The 22,863-nt window shown below is 39.1% G+C and overlaps 1 protein-coding gene across 1 annotated transcript in view; it reads left to right on the top strand.

Moving 5' to 3' along the window:
- The first annotated feature begins 5,149 nt into the window (after window positions 1-5,149).
- LOC136849390 (dynein axonemal heavy chain 7-like) overlaps window positions 5,150-22,863 on the top strand; it is a 270,971-nt gene continuing 253,257 nt past the window's right edge. Inside the window, 10 exon segments of the mRNA XM_067122742.1 lie at window positions 5,150-5,423; window positions 6,680-6,760; window positions 7,548-7,679; window positions 9,256-9,362; window positions 9,854-9,948; window positions 9,951-10,071; window positions 10,953-11,108; window positions 18,426-18,636; window positions 18,855-19,028; window positions 19,158-19,419. Coding sequence (XP_066978843.1) covers window positions 5,178-5,423; window positions 6,680-6,760; window positions 7,548-7,679; window positions 9,256-9,362; window positions 9,854-9,948; window positions 9,951-10,071; window positions 10,953-11,108; window positions 18,426-18,636; window positions 18,855-19,028; window positions 19,158-19,419 — 1,585 coding nt within the window. The 5' untranslated portion in view covers window positions 5,150-5,177.

Genomic DNA, 22,863 nt, shown 5'->3' with positions numbered 1-22,863 from the left:
GCTTCCAAAGCTAAGTTTTCGGCGATTCTCTCTCTCGTTTTCCTCGGACATGCGCCCTACTATAAAAAAAAATTCCTAGGACTAGTCACGTTTTCTACAGCGTCCTACGCTAAATAAACACAGTTTTACTTACGCAGAATTTCCTTGGCCTGTTGCGCTGGCTTTTCAAAGGTTCGTAATCTGTCTCGTATCCAGCTTAGCTGAGCTAATTGCTGATTTCACAAATTGCAACACAAACAACAAAGGGGAAGAGGGGGATGCAATCATTACGAGAATCACTGGTCAGGTCGCCATTTTTATATGTTTCCTGGTGCAGGTGGATCTTATGACTCCACAATTATTACTTTACTCGAAAATGGCCTTGTAAGATACCCAGGACATATAAAACACAAACAAAAAAAGAAGTACACGGAGCGGAGGGCTCTTCACTAGGGGAAGTGCGTGAAACACGTGGATATAAAAATAGTTATATTTGATAGCACACAAGGTCAAAAGGAAAATTAACTGAAAATACGGTAAATGACTGCCGTAGAAGTCCTCCCGAAGGGGAGCTTGGGAATGCCAGGAACACGGACCAAGGATAATTCTGCTACAGGCGTCTTTCTGAAACGATATTTGGACCCACGTTACACATCTAATGCTGGAATTTGGGGATTGAATTACTCGGGGTGCACTGAAGGCGCCAAGGACTCCCCGAGGCGTTACTTGTGACTCAGAGGAAAGAAGCTGTGAACACGTGGGCCTGGCTTGAACCAAGGAAAATCAGGGAACACAAAGTTATAGGCCCAGAGATTAATAAATGCAACAGGGCTAAGTAATCGTGACTAGCAACTCGTTTTGGGTACATTACCACATTTGTAGGGGCGTAGGGCTGACGACGTCTTCTGCCGAGAAACACGTGTGGGAGCGTGGACAAATGGTAGCCTCCCTCTCCAAGGTATTTCTTCAAGTCGTAGATTGGGGCGGAAAAGGGCGCCCTTGGGATGATGAAAAGGCCGCCGTTTAATGTCAGCTCGCGTTTGGAAGACTTGCAATCCCCCTTGCAGTCTTCTAAGGCCACGTGGAATGGAACACGGGGCACACAGGGCGGCGATGGGATCCACGTGGCGGCGAAGAAAGAGGAGGGCAGGGCAACGGCCCGAGACTTGACTTGTTCTCGGCAAACTAGCGGCGCATGTGGGGAGAGCTATCCTGGCCCTGACCTTTTATTGCTTCTGGACAGGGGTAGGGGGGCGATGTCCTGACCCAGATCGCCGACCCGGATATCATAGAAAACGATTTTCTTTCCTGTACCAAAGAAAACAGTGCAAAGCCAGTTTACTGTCCCCAAACTATTATATTTTCTCTGAGCCCTTATTTCCCCTGACCTTCAAAGGTTCAAACCAACCCAAAGCAGGGAAGGAGAAGAGTTTCCTAGCTTATTTTGGCGCTACTCTTTACAATATATTATATAGAAATATATTATATATATAATAAATATATATTATATATATATATATATCATATATTATATATATATATATATCATATAAATATATTATATATAGATATGTATATATATTATATATATTATATATATATATTATATAGAAATATATATATATATATATATATATATATATATATATATATATATATATATATATATATATATATATATATATATATATATATATATATATATATATATATATATATATATATATATATATATATTATATATATAATTATACATGTATGTATGTATGTATGTATATATACAGTAGTATATATATATATATATATATATATATATATATATATATATATATATATATATATATATATATATATATATATATATATATATATATTTGTGAACCAAACCTCAGTTCATTGGATTCCATCAACAATTACAGAGAAATGGACTGGAAAGACTGGCAGAAGTTAAGACAACAATGGGGAAAAGAGGAACAACAAAACCAGCAAAATAACCTTAATACTAGTTCATTAACATTACGTAATATACATATTTACAATTGAGTCAAGTCTGGTGTAAATCAATAAACATATATACCACATCACACAAACAAAGAGTCAGTCAAATAACAAAGATGTAGCAAAATTAGTTACTTTAAAATAAAATATTACCACACAAGCAAAAAGTAACAAATACCATAGAAAATTGAACAACATTTCAGCTACGTCAAGGCTGCAATGATTAAAAAAACTTCTTACAAAAAATCACATTAAAACATCGATGTATAAATTATAAAACAAAATAAAAACGGAGAGAATAGGCACAGGACATACCTAAACCGTAGCAGTAACAAGACTAAAACAAAAGAACACAGGAAGAGCAAGAAAGGACGAGAGAAGAAAAACATAAACAAAAGGTTAATTCTATTATTATAAAGAAGCCGGTCCCAACACTAGATACTCAAACAACCTCTGTTCAATTGTTCATTGCTTAACCTTTTGTTTATGTTTTTCTTCTCTCGTCCTTTCTTGCTCTTCCTCGGTTCTTTTGTTTTAGTCTTGTTACTGCTACGGTTTAGGTATGTCCTGTGCCTATTCCTCCGTTTTTATTTTGTTTTATAATTTATACATCGATGTTTTAATGTGATTTTTTGTAAGAAGTTTTTAATCATTGCAGCCTTGAAAAATGCGACTATAGCAATTGTCGTGAAACGTTGGCATAATAAACGTATTGTAATAATGGTGTCCTTTTCCCTTCGCCTTCGAGATTATATATATATATATATATATATATATATATATATATATATATATATATATATATATATATATATATATATATATATATATATATATATATATATATATATATATTATGATATGATATATATATATATATAGATATATTATATATTATATATATATAAATATATATATACACTGTATATAAATAAAGATAAAATCCATGAAGGAAGCGGAAACACTGGACTGCTGCGAGGCCTTTCGACGCTAGGTCCTCTACTTAGCAGACTGAAGAAATATAAAAGTATGTTTACAAAGAAAGCTCATATAAATGACAGATGGGGATTATAAAGGAAACATATGTACCTGGAATCCAACACAATTGAAGAATTTGTATGAGCTTTCTTTGTAAACATTCTTTTATATTTCTTCAGTCTGCTAAGTAAAGGACCTAGCGTCGAAGGGCCTCGGACCGCTCCAGTGTTTCCGTTTCCTTCATGGATTTTATCTTTATTTATATATTCATCACGTTCCACATTTTCGTGATTCAGTTATACATATATATATATACTCGATGGCCAGGTTGGTAGAGCAGCAGCCTCAGACTTCATAGAGGTCTGTGGTGCGGGTTCAAATCCGCAGCCGACCTGTCAGAGAGGTGGACACTTTGCTATCCACGTAGACACCCCGGGATTATGTATGTAATCAACGGATAGGTTTGCTGAAAGCAAATGGGTTTACAGACTAATACACACACAAACAAAGCCACTCCAACATCTAAAAACATAACAGACACCTCACACGTCTTGAACTGTCGACCTAACCACTCAACTCTCTTCGCTGCTGGGAGAAAGGGAGCTGGGGATTTGGTATGGCACATGTACACATCCGCTACCGGGGTCTAAGTGATGTCAGGCAGGGCAGCTGATCGAGGCTATGGTCTACCCCAATGCCAAATCAAAGTCCTTCAAAAGAAGGCATTGTGCTTACCCCATATAAAAAAAAATGGAAAAAGCATGTTAAACGAAGAAGAAATACATATATATATATATATATATATATATATATATATATATATATATATATATATATATATATATATATATATATTTATGTTTTCCTGGCAATCTAGTTTGAAATATTCTCTGTGAGACAAGTAGCAACAATTTCAGATAATTTAGCCTTGTGATTCCGACTTCAAGGGGCCAGGAAACATAAAACAAGAGGAAAAGGGGTAATTTCATATGAGCGTAAGGCTCTTACTACTGAAGGAAAATATTACGTAAACAGGTGGGCAAACTTAAAGGAGTGTATTTACATAAATAACATTAGTACAGGAAAGAGGAATGCAAGTAGATTATTGATCCTGAAGGGGATTCCTACGGGATGAATGAAACTGGGGGGATTCCAGACACAGTCCAAGAGGATTCCACGATATAGGGTCCCCCTGAAATGAGAGATATGCGCATTATACGCCAGTAATGAAAATAGACAAAAGAATAATGAATTCGAAGCTGCACTGAGGGTGCCAAGGGGCTTCGATGAATTAATAATGGCTTAGCACTGCTGACACTCGAGGAGCACGGACATTTGACAAGAGATTCGGTGATTACTGGCACTCAGATTAAGTAAATGTTACGAGGAAAATCATGACTGAATGGATGTCTTTACAGAGCGCGTTACCATAAGGCAGATTTGGTTTCCAGCGCAGAAGGCAGTCCGTGGATGACTTGCAATTTCCAAGGGCGAGTTTTCTTCCACGTGGTAGGATGCAAGGGCTTCTACGTAAAGGGCAAGACGATGGGGACTTCACGAAACACCAAGCAAATGGAGTGGGTCATGGGTCCGGCCAGCATCGAAGGGAACACATGGAGTGCACGGAGGAAAAGTATACTTTGAAAGGCCTGTGGTTAGGAGCTAAGGGTATCGTTGGGCCAGGGCATGGCGGTGGTTTGGGGTTCTTCTTCACACCATCTCATCCAGCACGCGTCTGGAGCGTTGGTCTCTTTTTCGCTTTTATCTCCTCCTATGGGGCAGGGGGCACGTCCAACACATAGGGAGTTGAGTTATGTTCAGCTGATGCCCGCAGGGGCTTTTGCCTGAAAAGGACAGCCAGACAGATTCACTTTTGCCTCGGAAATCAGAAATTATCTACTTAAAGGGAGTGGCCTACAATCGGTTTTAATCCCTTGTATTCTGACCGTGCGAAATATCGATCAGCAGACAAGAAGCAAAAGAAAAGGGAGCAATTTTCTAGTGAAGTCTTGCTACTCTTAATAATATATATACACAGTATATATATATATATATATATATATATATATATATATATATATATATATATATATATATATATATATATATATATATATATATATATATATATACACATATATGTGTGTGTGTTATTTCACACTTATTTTTTCATTTTTCTCTACATTACAGGGGTTAGCATTTCAGTATAAAGACCTGCAAAAATGAAGAGTTTGACTCCGCCGTATTACTACGGAGGCGGAGGGCGAAAGCATAGTGGAAGAGGGGCCGCTGGTGGTCGAGGGGTAGGGGGATCGAGACCATGCAGCAAGAGAAAGTCCAGTGAACTTTCATCATCTTTAGGACCAGGTCTTCCAGCTCTGCCTAATGGTGGGCAGGGCATAAGTGGTGTTGCGCGTTACACTCTTCAACAACTTATCATCACTACCGAAGTTCTAGTTCCAAGTACGGTAAGACATTTTTCTACTTGTGGTACAGGTACTTGTATTACCACTGAGATTATGAATAAAACAATAAGTAACTCTAAACACGGTAATCCTTGAGATGTACAGGAAACCAACTAGTTGATGAATGGATTTTATTTACTGTTGTATAAAATATAAAAAGGAAATTTACTACAATATGGTCCAACAGACGTGATGCCTATCCACTGTTGAAACAAAGCCATATCCAAATTTATTAAGTTTCGTCGTTTCCATAGTTTTTCTTAACTCATAGACTATTTTTTCTTAATGTCTAAATTATGTTGTCAGTGCATTTTGAACATTTCTTTTATATTTGTAACAACGCCACTACTCCATAAGAGTAACAGAAATTACATTCTGGCCTCAGAAAATAATTTCCAAAAAAGATTTTTGTTTATTTTCATTATGAATGAAGTTCTTATGCACAGATTACCTTTTATTTTCATGTTAGATTGAAGAGCCAGTGGTAGGGTTTGTGGCATCTGATGAGAATTTGACTCCTGTATTTACGACAAAGTGCCGTAATGTTTGTTTTATCATCACAGCTCTAGAAAAGAGAAGGCATTTTTTATGTTGACCTCTGCTTGATGTGATTTAATCTGTTCTTTAGAGGTACTGTGTAATGTTTCTTTACTCTGAGGTCTTTTTGTGTTGGTATCCTATATATATATATATATGAATCTTTGTGGGCATATAAGAACTTAATGGTCTAAAGGAGATTTTTTTTTTTTTCTTTCTCAGTATATCACTTAGGGCCAAGTGCAGAGGAGAAGAAGACACGTTGGAGTTTAAAAGAGTTACAAAGTATTGTATGTTTTTTATTGTCATCATTTGTAATGATATTTGCAGAGCCCTGTATTTCGTCTTACTTATAATATTGGACTTTATATATATAATTAAAAAAGCTAATCTTTATGGATATATATATATATATATATATATATATATATATATATATATCAATATACATATATATAAAGTTATACAATCTTGTTATATATATATTTCATTGTGGGCTAATAATGTATTGCATCTTGGAGGAGGAAATTTCATTTAAAGAGATTTGGCCCATTACAGAAGGAAAGTTATCAGATGTTAAAATGCTTTTATTCAAGAGTGAAGTACGATAGTCTAAGGAAATAACTTGAGGTGTAAAGTGAGATCAGAGTTTAGGACCTATTCTGCTTACTACTTTAAGCATGGCAATCATATACCTTAAAAGCAACACTTCTTTTCTCAAGACCTTTAACGGAGTTGGGTCAAGAGGCCGTGGTCGTCGCCTTCACTCATCTCAGCGTGGTGGAGGGCAGATGCTGCCTATGGTAGGTTAAGTGTATGGCTAGACTATTCTTTAGATTACGCTACAGTAATTCTTTAATTACCCTATGCAATAAATCATTTAAATAATGTCAGTTGCTTACATATCCATAGATATAAAACATTTCTTTATATAATAAAATTACCTGCTCAAGTTTTTCTTGTTTGGTAACAAAAAAGTTAAAGTGAATGTAACATCTTGTGTATCGCAGTTTTCCCCTTGACTTGACTAATATCGTCTAGCTAATCAAATGGCTCCGTAGCTAATGTCTATAACATGAAACCTGGACACTTTTCTACAGTAATCTATTGCCAGAGACCATCTGATAGAAACTCATTTATAATGAGAAAATATCATCGTTTTCTGGCAGCATTTTAGATACAACCCCGTACTTTTTTCAGAGCATTATTTGTATTGGTTTGCTCACTACGTTTTTACAAATCTCTACTACTAGCGACTTTTGTCTTTTGTAACACATTATGGTAACTTTTCTAAGAGCGGTAACTTACTGTATCCTTTTGGTTGTTCAACTTTAGTAAGCAACAAACTTTTCAAAAGATATTTTATCATTATTATCATTATATTGGAGGCTATTATGAACAACTGTCGTTAAAGATAAACATATTAAATTTGTTGAAAAATACACTAAAAACATTGAAGGTTTATGAGGACTGCTTTCATCACTGTAGAGCTTAATTTGTTTAAATGTATTTATAATAATATGCCAATATACAATAAACGTGTTTAATTCTTATTAATATTATATTATAGTGATTATATTTCTTGCTCAGCTAAGTGCAATGAACGGTTCCGGAGAACAAACTAATTACGGTGTCGGCAGTTCCAGTCATTCAGGGACGCCTCTGAGAGACCCATCAGCAGAGTTCAGGCTGAGAATGAGGCCCCTTACTCAGCCGAGGAAGGTCTGTAAACTTTTAAGAGATTGACTAGTTATCGACCTTTCTCTCAAGATCTGCTATCTCATTTTTTTTGCTTTGTTATGTCTACCAAGATCAGATCTTCATACTGCATACACACATGTACTTTATGCATGTAGAATTTCATTTAAATTGAATTACAAGTATATTCTAAAAGATAACTTGTACGGTACTGTACAGGGCATACACACACACACACACACACACATATATGTATATATATATATACTATATATATATATATATATATATACATATATATATATAATATTTATGTATATATGTATGCATATATATATATATATATATATATATATAAATATATATATATATATATATATATATATATATATATATATTATATATATATATATATATATATATATATTATATATATATATTATATATATATATATATATATATATATATATATATATATATATATATATATATTTTGTGTGTGTGTGTGTATATATTTAGGAGGGCATGGAAATAGACTGGTACATAAAAACATCTTTATTTTTGCCGACGTTTCAAGACAATATCTCATTTTCATGCAATAAAAGAATAAATATTGAGAATACATATAAAATATACAAAAAATCTCTTTAAAAAACATTTGTACATAACCACAGTTTATGCGTTGCTGGGGGTACCAACCTATATAGAAGGGAGAAGGAGGGACTGGAATACAAGTGAAAAGCAAGGAAGACGGTTACGACAGGTAGAGAGGGGTGGAGGAGTTTGGGCATTCAACAATGGTATGTCTGTTTGATAATAACGATTCCAGAATACCGAAATGCTATAAGAGGCCCTGTAATGATTTTATTGATATTCATATATGCTCCTGATATTTGAAAATTCAAAATTAACCCGTTGAAGCTTACTTTGTGAGAATCGGCGCGAACCTTCTTTGGTTGCAACCCACGTAAGTTCCTCGAGAACACCGAGGACAATCATATTTATATACTACCCCAGTTTCTTAAACGGTCTTTAATACTGAATAAAGAACTAATTTTCAAAGGATTTTTGGAATTAGATTAATTTTGACAGCTCTATAATGCCTAGAAATAATTTGAGAAAGCTGTCTTTTCTATGTTTTGTCTTCCACATATCTCCACTCATCTCCAGCCTCTCTTCTTATAATTCTTATTCAGGTAGGTATTTATATATTCATCATCTTAGTCCCCCTCTCATTTTCATTGTGACATTCTTAAAGGACAAGGACTTCCTTGCCTTCATGTTTTGGAACATCCTGTATGTACATTTCTTGCAAGAGCACTTTGTGGACTTTAACTGCATACATAGCTTTCATGTAATTCTCGGGTTTTTAGCCTTAAGATATGGTTCATTTTCCTATAGAGCCCAGGGGCTCATTGCTAATCTCATTCCCAGGAGCTCTTAGATGGATCATTTATTCCAGTCACCCATTTCCAAGGTTTCATGAAATGGTAATGAAGTCCTAAGAATTTTTGCTGCCACAGATTTGAGGTAAATGATAAGTGTTGTAATAGATTTATATAATTTTTTGAAAAGACGTTTTGTACTTTAATATTTCAGTATGGGGCTGTACCTGCCCCAGCAGGGGATGGAACCAGTCCTTGGGATCACAGTCAACTTCTACAGCGCCGGAGAACCAGAATTCAGAAAGCAAAGCGTTTTCATAAGTAAGCTTAATCTGCAAAGATTTCTTATTTACCTTTTAGCAGTGATGCTCCCTTTGTTATGTAATAATGATCAGAAGTCATTGTTTTAGTTCTGGGGACTACTGTGTAAGCCATCTTACTTTCTTCTTGTAATATTTTGTATTGTCTCATCTTGGTGCAATTTTGCCCCTGGATATTTATACATTAATACACAATTCAGTTATCTGATTTTGTTACTTATCCCCTACTATGTTACGATGGTTTTCTCCCAGGCTTATTTTTTTAGCAGCAATACATTAGTCACATAAATCTCATAAACTAAATACGTGTAAAGTACATGTTGGCTTTGACTAGAAATTATATGGAATTACGGTTGGCGCACGATATCTTGAATGTTTATGTATAGGCTAACAATAGTTTTGTAATTGTTCATATTTTTCTGCTTATCAGAGAGTCCTGTAGTAAGTGGTGAGTAACTGTAATGCTGAATTTTATTTCTTTTTCTCATTTAGACGTCGTCGCGCTGAATTTGCCAGGCTTGTCATGAACTCATGCAGGAAACTCCGAGCCACTCATAGACCAAGCCAACCTGATTTAGCCAACATCCTCTAAGTAGGTTACCATCGACACTGAAGACTAAGTACTACCGCATCCTTCAAGATTTGTTTCAAGAGCTCAGGCAAAGAGAAGTCCGTCCTGTTCGTATGAAACCACTAGGGACATATGAAAGGTAGAATTGAACTCAGAAAGAATAAATGAATGGTATAGGTTTTGAAAGCTTAAGCAAGACATTGTTCAAGCTTTAGGAATATTCATAAAGCATTCTTGACACCTGTGGAAATGGTACTTATAATAGGTGAAGCTGAACACTTTTAGTACATTGGAAGGTCAAATCAAGACCTTCGAGTACAGGAAAGTTATTATTTAGACAGGTGGGAACACATGAACACTATAGATCATTTATGGAAGCAAAAGTTTGGTGTAGTTCAGTCCTTTGGAAAATCAGTAACAGGTATCTTTAAACACTGAAAATTTGGAAACTGGAAAGGAAAATCAGGAATTGTAACCTTGGTCATTATGAATAGCATGGTCACGCAATACTCTGCAAATTCCAGTTTTCTCTCATGAAAGCTAGGGCATGATTTGCTTAGTCAAATACCCTGTGTATATACAGGCAGTCCCCAGTTTACGACGGGTCCAGCTTACAACGTTCCGAGGTTACGACGCTTTTCAAATATATTCATCAGAAATTATTTATCGGTTTATGACGCATGTTCCGGGGTTATGACGCATTGTACGCCGATCCGATAGAAGAAATATGGCTCCAAAAAGCAGAATAATCAAAACTTGGAGATTTTTTTGATGAAAAACTCAATAAAAATGTATTTTGCGTTGTTTTCAGTACACCAAAGCATTAAAAGTAAGATTTTCTAAGGATTTTTGACGATTTTTGACGATTTTTCGGTTTACAACAATTTTCGGTTTACGATGCGGCATAAAAACGGAACCCCCATCATAAACTGGGGACTGCCTGTACATGTTTTTCTTTTTTTACATTATTTCTTAAATTTCCATACATGGATTTTGTCTTTCTTTTTGATGGAATGTTAGGTATGTTGTCCCTGGAGTAGATCGTGTCCCTTGGGTTGGCAAGGAACGACGGGCCTTAAGTCGAGCCATGGCAAGTTTTCCGCCTGCTGTCAGGACTGTCATGTCACATGCACTGAGACCTTTGGAGACACTCACCCTCGTCGACGTGAATGATGGGTATGTGGTGATAGATAACTCTGCCTTTTGAAAACACTAACCTATAGGTATAAATAAACATTAGAAATTGGAAGAGGGTATTACGCCTATTATAACCAAAGGTGCAAATGTTTAAGGTAAGGAACACCTAGGAAAGAAAAATATTGAATAACAGTATAATGTAGTTGGTCACCTGTTTCTGAAAGTATAGCATGCCTAGGAAACAATGCTAATATATTGCTTAACAAAGTTGTCACAGGAAAGTAAATTCCAGGGGTGAAAGATTTGAAAAGCTAGGTATATCCATTATAGTATTATAATAAAGTGCCTTTTAGTAACATGCAATTGTTGATTTTCATAGGATCAGTTAAGAACTTTACTAATTTTCAAAATTGCATTTTATTCAACAATTTACCCAAATTGCATTCTTACAAATACAATAAAGCCATTTAAATATTTTATGTAGTTTTATAGTCTTTGATGATTCAAGTTGTTAATGGTAAGATTATAATTTCTTGTTGGGAAAAATGGGTAGATCTTAAATTGTTTATATTTTAGTTCACAATAGCAAAAGTATAATTTACAATGGGCCAAGATGAAATATTTGATTGAGTTGTAAATAAATTTAATATATATATATATATTATATGCAAATATATAATATATATATATATATATATATATATATATATATATATATATATATATATATATATATACATACATATATATACACATATATACATATATATGTATATATATCTGTCTATCTTATTTTAGATTACTTAAAACATGCATGCAATTCACATGCTCATTTTTCCTGCCAGGATGGGACAGACTTCAGTAAAAGAAATGAAATATGACACCTTTACTAAATGTAGATTCATATACAGTACAGTATAATTATAGCATTTAACAGATATCCCTGTCAAAATATAGAAGTCCAAAATAGTAAAATTTAATGTTGATGTTTTGTATCTTTTACTACCTGCCATGCTGTGCAGATGCATTTTATATTAGTAATTTACCCAGTAATTACATAGCTATTAGTTTCACTTATCCGGCGGCTTAAAATTTTGAAATTTGTGAGTCACGATCTTTTTTTTTGGGGGGTAGGTGACATGCCCACCCACTTTCAGGGAGAAAGAGAGGAACAACTTAGCAAAGAGCTCAATTTGTTTCTGCCAGCTGATGGTTGAAGTACTGTGGTTGGCAGCAGCTTGATTTTGGAATTTGTACTTTCCTGGTTGATATTCCAATGTCAATTGGTGAAGTATTCTTTTGCAAGCCTTGTGGCTTTTATTAGTTAGTGATAGGTGAGATCTGATCATTGGATTACAACCCTTTTCCCATATTTTTTTACTTGTTAATTGAATTTTTCATAATGTTTGACACTAGTGCTTCTAGTTTTACTATTGCAGCAAAGGCTACAATACACATTTGACTAAGGAATCATAAGATTCTCATACTATGTGTGCTTTTTGTAGAGGACAAACTTGTTCTGTTGACTTGAGGTGTGCAGAATGTGCTGACTGGGACTTATAAAAATGGAAAACATTAGATTCTCACTGGAAGAAACTTGCTGGGGACAAAATCAGGAAAGCGACTGCTAGGGAGATTAGTAAACTAGCTAGTCAGGATTTGTCTGCTAAATCAGACACGAATGTTCCTTTAATTTCTCTGAACCCTGTCCCATCTCCTCTACCTGTTCAAACCTCTCCTTTACCTGGCTCTCACGTTTCCAATCCCAACACTGTGGCCAGTCTGGAGTAAAAAAATTACAAGAGATTTGAGTTGATTGTAGAAACGATCGCCCAGTTAGCTTCTTCGGTAAAAGTGCAAATGGATAATAAAGGTGATTGAGAGCGCTGAGTGTTAGTGTAGTATTAGTGGAAGAGGTGGCTGATCAGCACACCGATTCTCCTAGGCCAAGGTCCTAGGCATACTCCCCAGCACCTGGGAAGAATCAAACTGGTAGCCTTAAGGGATGTCAGTGGGGTCTGTTCAGTCTGTTGAAACATCCCAGACTGCAACGAAAGGCCATTGGAAAGGCCTTAAAGTGGACGTGTATTGTATGTCCTCCAGTTCTGAGGAACTAAGCCCAATGCTTCAGTGGTGCTTATTGGGCAAGTCACAGCCATTGAAAAGGGATGCAGTAGATATCATGAACTCTTCTCCTGTGCCTTGCAAGAGGAGTAAGGATCCCGAGCGCCCTTCCTGTAGTCACTGGGTCAGCCTGGAATGATTTTCTTCTGATAACCTCTCCGCTGAGGATTGTCATTCGGCACCGAAGTGCCAGGTTTCTCATAGGAGTTCGTCATCTGCCAAGGATCGTTTGGAGCCCGAACACCCAGCAGTACCGGAACTTCCTCCAGTAGTTGAGCGGCCAGTAGCTTCAGTGCGTCAATCAGCACCTGAGCACCCATCAGCTCCTGTTTGTTATGTGGCACCTGAGCTCCCAGTTAGCGATGTATGTCATTTGGCGCACTGAGCTCCCGTATGTTCCATCTCTGGCGCCTGTTCTTGTTTTCAGTTCGGAGCACCCATTGGTGCCCACTCGTCATCCTACCTAGCAAACTGCTTCAGGCGCTCATGCTGTTGGAGCTTCTTCGGCTTTTCTGCAACTGGAGCACTTAACTGTGCAAGCGTCTCTTGGTGTTCAGGCTCAACTGTCTAGTATGCCGGCTCCTGCAGTCATTGATCCTATCCAAAGTAAACTAGACAGTATTTTAAGTCTGCTTAAGAAGGCTCCTCCATGTGCCCAGGTGCCTGCAGAGTTATCTTTGTTGCCCATCTCTTCTGAGGAAGATGTCACAGCTGATCAGGAGGCACTGAGTGACACACCCTTAATGGCGTATGCCTCCTTGCTGAGGTTTTTGTTACCTACATTTCCCAGCTTCTTTTCTCCAGCAACTCCCTCCTCTCCTGCTTCGGCATTTTTATGGAGGCTCAGACTGCTGGTTCCTCCAAGTTGCCTGAGTTAGTCCTCTCTTCTTCAGCAAAGAAATCACTGAGTGACATCAAAGGATGGCTAGCAGAGAAGAGAGACCAAGGCAAAGCGACTTTCGGTTTTCCTACTTCCAGACTCTCGCGAGTAAGCTACCACTATTATGCCACAGGGGAAGCTCCGTCTCTGGGGGTTTCTGCCTCCTCCCAGGGGGGCTTCTCCGGGCTGATAGACTCAGTGAGGAGATTTGTGTTCACTTTGGCGAAGATTATGTTTTTGGCCTCCGAGTTAGCCCATCTTTAAAGAACATTTTTAGGGTCTTTGAAGTTATGAGCTTTTTAGACTGGGCTGTAGGTGCTCTTGCTTGCAAGGTCAGAGACTGCATGGTGCTCTCTCAAGATTCTTCATTCAACTGGCTGGGAATTCTTTCCTGTATTGACAGGGGTATAAGAGACAGCTCCCAGGTATTAGCTGGTCTTTACACCATGGGTGTCCTTAAGAAAAGGGAACTGTGGCATTCCTTTACACCCAAGGAAGTATCACCTTCTCAGAGGTCAGCTCTTCTGTTCTTGCCCTTAGACAGGACGCATCTTTTTCCCCAGGCTACAGTACTGAGTATCACTACTGATCTTCAGAAGAAGAGCACACAGGATCTCCTGTCCCAGTCTTCTAGACATCCTAAGGAGTCGCCTGCTTTTACTCCCAGACCTTTGACGCTGCTGCAGACACATCCATTTCAGAGCGGCAGATCTAGACCGTACTCCAGACTGAGAACCTGTTTTACAGCGATCCATCAAGAAATTGTCTTCTAAATCCTCCTCTAAGAAATGAGGACTTAGTCCTAGGTACACAAGCAGGAGCAAGACTCCTTCTCTTTTGGGAGCGTTGGGAGCAGAAGGGAGCAGAACCCTGGATAGTATCTGTCCTGAAGCAGGGCTACACTATCCCTTTCGTGAACAAACCTCCTTTAGTCAACACGCCTGCCGCATTGACAGCTTACTCGCCAGGCTCAAAGAGGTTTGCAGCCCTCTCGCAAGAAGTTGAGTCTCTCATTCTGAAAGAGGCCATAGAAGTGGTAAAGGACATTTACTCTCCGGGATTCTACAACCGACTTTTCATAGTCCCCAAGTCGTCAGGAGTCTGGAGACCTCTACTAGATGTCAGCGCCCTGAATGTCTTTGTGCAGAAGACAACCTTCAAGATGGAAACAAACCAGACAGTTCTTACATCCATTCACCAGGGAGAATGGATGGTGCCCATCGATATGCAGCACGCAAACTTTCACATGCCAATTCATCCTGCTTCAAGATACTACCTCAGGTTTGTTTTCAAGGGCAAGGTGTTCCAGTTTTGGACCCTGTGTTTCAGTTTGTCGATGGCCCCCCAAGTGTTCACCCAAGTGCTGGCTCCCCTCGTGAAGTGGCTTCATCTGATGGGGATCAAAATATCCCTTTATCTTGACTGCTGGCTGCTACATTCTCAGTCGAGAGAACAGTGTGTGGAGGACCTTTCAAGAACTCTTCTTCTGGCTCAGGAATTGGGCCTTCTCACAAATCTGGAGAAGTCGCAACTGACTCGTTCTCAGGAGATTCAGTATTTAGGAATGAGGATAAATTCTCAGAAATTTCTGGCTTCCCCACTCCTGAAAAGAGTGGAAGCATGTCTGAAGACAGTAGGCGAGATTTTGGAACTGGACTCTTGCTTGCTCAGTCAACAGATGGATGAGCCTTCTGGGCACTCTATTGTTCATGGAGCAGTTCATCGCTACGCTGGTGGAATTGCAAGAGAAGATTAACAGAAGGGAAGTCTCTTCCTCTGAACCCCAACGTAGAGTTCTTCTCAGACTCATCAGATCGAGGTTGGGGAGCTCTCCTGGGGAGCAAAGAGATCTGAGGAATGTGGTCCCAAGAACAGAGATCTTGGCACATAAATGTGAAGGAGCTAAAGGTTATACACCTGGGCCTTCAATTCTTTGGTTTGGAAGTACACAGCAGGACAGTGGCAGTACATTAGGACAGCACGACTGCACTGTCTTACATCAAGAAACAGAGAGGGACACACTCTTCCTCCCTGTATGAGACATCAAGGGACCTTCTCCTCTGGTTGGACCAGAACAACATCAGAGTAGTGACCCACTTCATTCATGGGAAGCTCAATGTTCTAGCAGACGAATTAAGCCACCAGAAACAAGTTCTCCCCATGGAGTGGACGTTAGAACCAATAGTTTGTCTGGATCTCTGGAAATTGTGGGGGAAACCTATGGTAGATCTGTTTGCATCCTCCAGGAACCATCGGCTCCCTCTTTTCTGTTCACCAGTCCCAGACCCTCTAGCATGGGTGACTGATGCAATGTTGCAGGACTGGTTGAACAAAGAACTTTATGCCTTTTGTCCATTCAGTATGGTGAGGCAGGTATTAAACAAATTCCAGTTCCACCAAAATGCATCCATGATACTGATAGCTCCCTTTTGGCCAGCAAAGGAATGGTTCCTGGATCTGCTGGAACTTCTGGCAGACTTTCCAAGACTGCTGCCTCAAAAGCAGCAACTAGTTAAACAGCTGCACTTCAGACAGTTTCATCGAAACCTGTCTACTCAGGCCCTGACAGGGTAGAAACTGTTAAGCGATTGCTCAAGAAGGGCTTTTCAAAAGCAGCTGCCAATTCTGTTGCTAGGTGCAGAAGGCAATCGTCTGAGAGAGTCTACCAGGTGAAGTGGACCATCTTCAGGGCATGGTGTAGGAGACATAATGTCTCCTCTACTAAAACATCTACAGCAGAAATAGCAGATTTTCCACTATACAGTACCAACAAACTTCTAGAGGTCTCTCTACCTCCACCATTAAGGGGTACAGATCAATGCTAAGCACTGTCTTCCACCACAGAGGAATGGACTTATCCTCCAACCAGGACTTGTTGGACCTAATTAAGTCCTTCGAGTCAGTTAAGCTGAAGGAAGTTCCATTAGTCTCATTGAACTTAGACATTATTCTTAGAGGACTATCCAGCTTTGAGCCTGTGAACTCTGTCTCTTTAAGAGATCTTACTAGGAAGACTTTTTCTGGTCGCTTTGGCAGCAGCAGAAAGGGCCAGTGAAATTCATGCCTTTGACAAAAGAATTGGCTTTTTACAAGGAAATGCAGTGTGTTCTTTTTCATTGAATTTCTTAGCTAAGAATGAAAAGCCATCGAAACCTTGGCCTTGTTTTTTACTGTTAAGAGCTTGTCTGAAGTTGTAGGTCCAGCTGAAGAAGAGAGAACTCTCTGTCCTGTGAGGCCCCTTAAATTTTCCCTCCACAGAACAAATTCAATTCGTGAATGTCAAGCAGCCTTGGGCATTCTTGCTCAGGGACCTCATATCAGAAGCCCACTCCATGGTTGGAGAGGAGTCTTTTCCTTCATGTAAGGTAAAAGCTCATGAGATTTGGGCAGTTACTACTTCTTTAGCATTTAAGCGAAATTTTTCCCTTGCTTATATTTTACAATCAGCCTTTTGGAAATGTAAATCGGTTTTCACTTCCCATTACTTAAGGGATATAGAAACAGTGTATGATCAGTGCAGTGCCCTGGGTCCGTTTTACTTGGCTGCTGTGGATGTCGAGTCATAGGGGAGCCTGGGAGTAATGTGTACTTGGAGTACCATCCAGTCTTTTATTTTTAACAGTTGGGTATTGGTGTTGTAATATTGTTTTTCGTGGTTTTTTGGTGACTGTATTTTTAATCTGGCTTATTGTATATGTACTACGCCCTGGGTAGAGATATCCTTATTCTTTGCTAGCCATCAGAATTGGTCCATTGCTGCAAAGCACCCACTGTAGTAGTAGGTGCTTCAGGCTATACTGCCTTGCCTCTACAAGATAAGATGAGTGCCAGCCAGAGGCAGTATCTACCTATAGCAGCTCTCTTATCAGGTAAGGAACAACAAACATTGATTCAGTGTTCACAATTTTTCTGTTCTCAAATTCATTACCATTAATAATGTTTTGGGGCAGACATGTCCAAGCCTTCCCACCTCCTCTCAATGTGGGAATCAGCAATGTAATTACTGGGTAAGTTACAATACTTATATAAAAATGAAATTTTTATAATAAAATAAAGTTTTATATATACTTACCCAGTAATTACATGATCGGAGCCCTCCCTCCTCCCCTCACATGGATGTACTGGCATAAACAAATAGAGCTCTTTGTTGAGCTGTTCCTCTCTTTCCCCCTGAAAGTGGGTGGGGCATGTCACCTACCCCAAAACAAATGAGCACAACCTGCGAATGTCAAAATTTTAGGCTGCCGGATAACTGAAACTAATAGCTATGTAATTACTTGGTAAGTACTGTAAATATAAAACTATTTTATTATAAAAGTGTAATTTTTCTAACAATTAAGCAATAATTAAAGAGGTGGACTGGTTAGCAGTGGAGAAGGTGTTGAGCTGAGTGTTCTGATCACAAGATGGCGTGCAGCTTCGAGAGCTGGTAGAACCCACCTTCGTTCCTCTTGGTTCTCTGACTCTGTTTCAGCCATAAGAGAAGCAGCAATTGCAACGAACCTCTCTCCATCTCGAAGGCATGCTGTTATGCATGCTTTTAACAATCTTTTGGCATCAAAGGTGAGAAAACCTTATGATGAATTAAGAACAGTTTTGCATGCCCTTTTCTTTTACAAAATGTAGGTATCCTTGTTTGTAGATGTATTTTTATTTTCACCAAATCTGCAGTGAGTTACTGTAACATTATGTTTATGGAGATATGTGCATGCTCTTTAGATTCTATGTAATAAATAGCATATATTTATAACTACTGTCCTCCCTTTACAACTATTTTTCAGCTTCAGGAAGTGCTTATAAGAAGTGTTGAGTCTGTCCTGAAATGGCTAGGCAGCGAGGAGGAACCTTGGGTGGGGCCTAGGCTGAAACTTTACTTGGTTTTGGAAAATGACAAAGTTACCTTGCAACCCAATGAATCTGAACTGTTTTCAGCATTTATGGATCTTTTCAAGGAGGTAACAAGAAATATGTCCTCAAAAAATCCAAAAACGCTATTTATTGTCATATCCTCAAAGACAGTATGAAAACCAAGGAATCATGTATTTCTGTCAAAAATTATTTTTTTCTACATTTTCACGCTAAAGTTGGATGAATGCGTCCAGTTGTATCGGGGTACCTGGGAAGAACCACAGCCTCCAAAAATACCAAAGTGGCGTCAAAAAGCTGCAGCAAATGGTACTTCAGAAGGATTGGGTGAAGCAACACCGTTGCTAAGACCTCTTGAGCCAAAACGGGAAACCCTAGTGGTCACTCTCTCTGAGCCCCAGTGGGAGGGCTTCAGAACCTCCCTGTCTAACAGTATTGCTCAACGATTCAAAGATGCTGCCGAATTTATCTCTCAGATAAGTAAGGTTTTAATTTTTAGATTTAATAGAGTTCTTAGAAAATTCTTATGTGGTATTGGGCAAAAATATGAAAAAATACCAGGAAATAATTCTCTGGATGAACGATTTTGCATAAGAAATTGAAATCAGTTTTCAAAAGATAAACAGCAGGTGCTTTACTACATATGCTAATCTTTTAGTGTACAATTAATTGAACATTGTAACTGATATGCTCTGAATTTCTTGGAATCTCTGCTAGGGCTTTTGAAGAAAATCACTGATTTTAAGTATGTAACTTACCCAGTATTACATTGCTACTGTTTCAAAACAAACAGCAGCTAGAATTTAAAATTTGCTCCAGCAAAAACAAAAAACAATATGGTGGCTAGGAGATACCCCCTCTACCCACTGGTGGAGGAGTGAGGATTGAGGAACTACCTTAACACAAAACTTCAGTTGTCTCTGCCGCTTGTTCTGTTCACACCTGTTTACAGCAACTGCTAGAATTCAGAATATTCTGTTATTGGAATTTGGTGATGTACTTAGTGTTTTGTCTTCAATATTCAGTTAGGACAAGCAGATACATCATTTCTAGTTTGTGTTATTTTAGCTACCCTCCTTTGCCTTGCAGTATGTTGGACTCGAGCTCAGGTAGGGCAATTAGAGTTTGCAGCAAATGGTGCAAAAGTAGGTTATCTAAAGAGATTTATGATGCACTTACTGTTTGCGCACTTGTAGAGGTCAGGACTGTAACCTGGATTTGACATGTGATGAATGTAGAGATTGGGATGAAGGGAAGTGGAAGATTTATTCAAGTAGGATGAAAAAGTTAGATTCTGATAGGAAGCGGAGAAAGCTGCAGTTAGAGCTTCCTCTAAGGAAGTAGATAATCAGGATCATGAACTTTCCCTTTCTCCCATTAACACCCCTCCTGTTAATCAGCCTGTTCCTTCACCTGGTTTCCGTTCACCTGAAACCGATGCTGTGACCAGCCTCGAAGCCCGTATGAACGTGAAATTTTTGTTAATGCTTCAAGCTGTTGAGAAGTTGGGATCCTCTGTAAAATTCTTGGAGGATAAAGTGACGACTGTTAGTGTTTGTGAAGTGGAGGAGGTGGCTACTCGGCCCGCTCGTGCTCCCAGGCATAGGTCCTTGCTAGACTCCCCATCCCCTGGGAGGAAGCATACTGGAGGCCCAAGGGAGGTGAGCGGGGTCTGCTCCCAGGTAGTCGCCCCCTGAGGCGGATCTGATGTCGACTCCCAGACTGCTAAGGAGCGCCATTGGAAAGGCGTCTCCAGAGAGGAGTTTGCGAACCTTTCGAGTTCGGGAGAGTCTTCACCCAGGCGCCAATGGTCTTCTTCGGGCAAGTCTCGCCCACTTAAAAGGTCTCGCAGTGTCTTGCCTGAGGCAGTACCTAAGAAGCGAACGCTTGTTCATGCTTCTCCTTCCCCTGGTTGTGGTTGGTGGGAGGCTCCGGAGGTTTTTCTGCCTTCCCGAGATGGTGAGGGAGCACTGGAGTTGGCTCCAAGGCACTGATTAACTTCTGCTAAGAAGAGTAAGAGGATTTCTCTTGATGTGGAGGCGCAAAAGTAGTTGTTTCGACTGGATGCTGGTGCTCTGTTAAGAATCCTTCTCGACCCCTCTCAAAAATGCGTTGGCTTTCTTTATTCGGAGTGTAATAGTGGAGGCTCATGACAATTTGGATGATGTGGAGTGCAGTGTTTTGAAAGTTAAAATGCATGAAGTATGAGCAGTTGCGACCTCTCTGGCCTTCAGACACAATTTGTCTCTTTCTTTTATTGTACAAGCGACCTTTTGGAGGAGTAGGTCAGTGTTCGCCTCGCATTATCTCAAGATATGGAGACAACATACGATAATTGCAGTACCCTAGGCCCTATCGTAGTGGCTGGCATGGTATTGGGTGAAGGTGATAAGGAAGTTCATCCTTCCTTAGTGTCCCCTTCTCCTTGATGCAGGTTTTCTAGTTTGCTGGGAAGTCTGGGGGTACATTGTGCTGTGCGTTTAGGAGTACCTCTCAATCATTAGTTTTTTAAGGGGTTTAATTTTGATGTAGGCTAGTGGTGATACCCATCGAATGGTTTTATGTTTTTTGGTTGGTACTGTGCCTTGAGCAGGGATATTTGTTTGGTCATCCTCAGTGTCCTATAAACCCTTCTAGGTCACAAGGATAATATACTTGCTATAGACATCCCATGGCTCCATCGCCAAGTCTAGCAGTTAAGAACTCCATATTTAAGAGGCAGAATCATTATGGGTCACTCACTTAACAGGTAAGGAACTTACAACTTTTCTTTTACCCAATAAAAGAAGGTTAACACAAACTTATAGTTCTATTTACAGTATTCATGGTCCCGCCTCCTTTAGTGTGGGAATCACCAATGTAACCACTGGGTAAGTTACATACTTAAAAATGACATTTTCATAATAAAGTAAAGTTTTAAATATACTTACCCAGTAGTTACATGATCAAAGCCCTCCCTCCTCCCCTCTCATGGATGTAGGGCATAAACGACTGAAGTTTTGTGTTAAGGTAGTTCCTCACTCCTCCACCAGTGGGTAGAGGGGCTATCTCTTAGCCACCATATTGTTTTTTGTTTTTGCTGGCGCAAATTTTGAATTCTAGCTGCCGTTCGTTTTGAAACAATAGCAATGTAACTACTGGGTAAGTATACTTAAAACATTATTTTATTATAAAAATGTCGTCTTTTTAAGCAGCACAATTTGTTCCTATGGAAATAGAAACTATTGCTTTAGGAGAATCCCCCACTCGTTTGCTGTCATTATTCTTTGGCTGCCATCTTGTTACTATCATGCTGTTTTACTAATTTGAAATTGTTTCTTGCTTGGTAGAGTCAGCACTACCCTCTCTTGGTGTGGGCATGGTCCCCAGACAGTGCTTGTGCAGACAGGGAGTTCAAGCACTGTTTATGGCACCCGCAGGTGCTGGGATGGTCTGCATGCACTAGATCGTGCAGCACCCTGGTCTGCATGTGGTTTGTCATGTGCCCTGGAGGTGCGTATGCACAGCTGCACTTGTGCCCATTCTCCTGTGGCTTTACTAGTTTGACCTTCAACTAACATAGAAGACTTCATGGGACAGTGGCTGTATCAGGACCCCCTTCCGTGCAAGTTATTCTAGGTCCAGGGTACATTGACTAATACCTGTAGAACTGATTTTGTGCCCTGCACCCATGAGCATGCACTAGAGCGATTGGGTTAGCACTTTTGAGAGATTATTGCCTTCTTATTTGAGTGTCCCAATCTTGGGGAGGCTGCCACATGCCCCGCCTGAACCTGAACTTGGCAACTGAGCTGACCCTCAGGTGTGCTCCTGAAGCAAGACTGTTGTTCAGGTTGCTGTTGTCTAAGCTAACTTGTGGTGTTTCAGGCTAGGCAAATGGTCTGATCTCTATATTAGAGATTTCTATTCTGTCCAGGAGATCAG

The sequence above is a fragment of the Macrobrachium rosenbergii genome, chromosome 21, assembly GCF_040412425.1.
Source record: "Macrobrachium rosenbergii isolate ZJJX-2024 chromosome 21, ASM4041242v1, whole genome shotgun sequence".
NCBI classification, from domain to species: Eukaryota; Metazoa; Arthropoda; class Malacostraca; order Decapoda; family Palaemonidae; genus Macrobrachium; species Macrobrachium rosenbergii.
The sequence above is the reverse complement of the archived record's forward strand: the minus strand, read 5'-3'. Positions and strand labels throughout refer to the sequence as shown.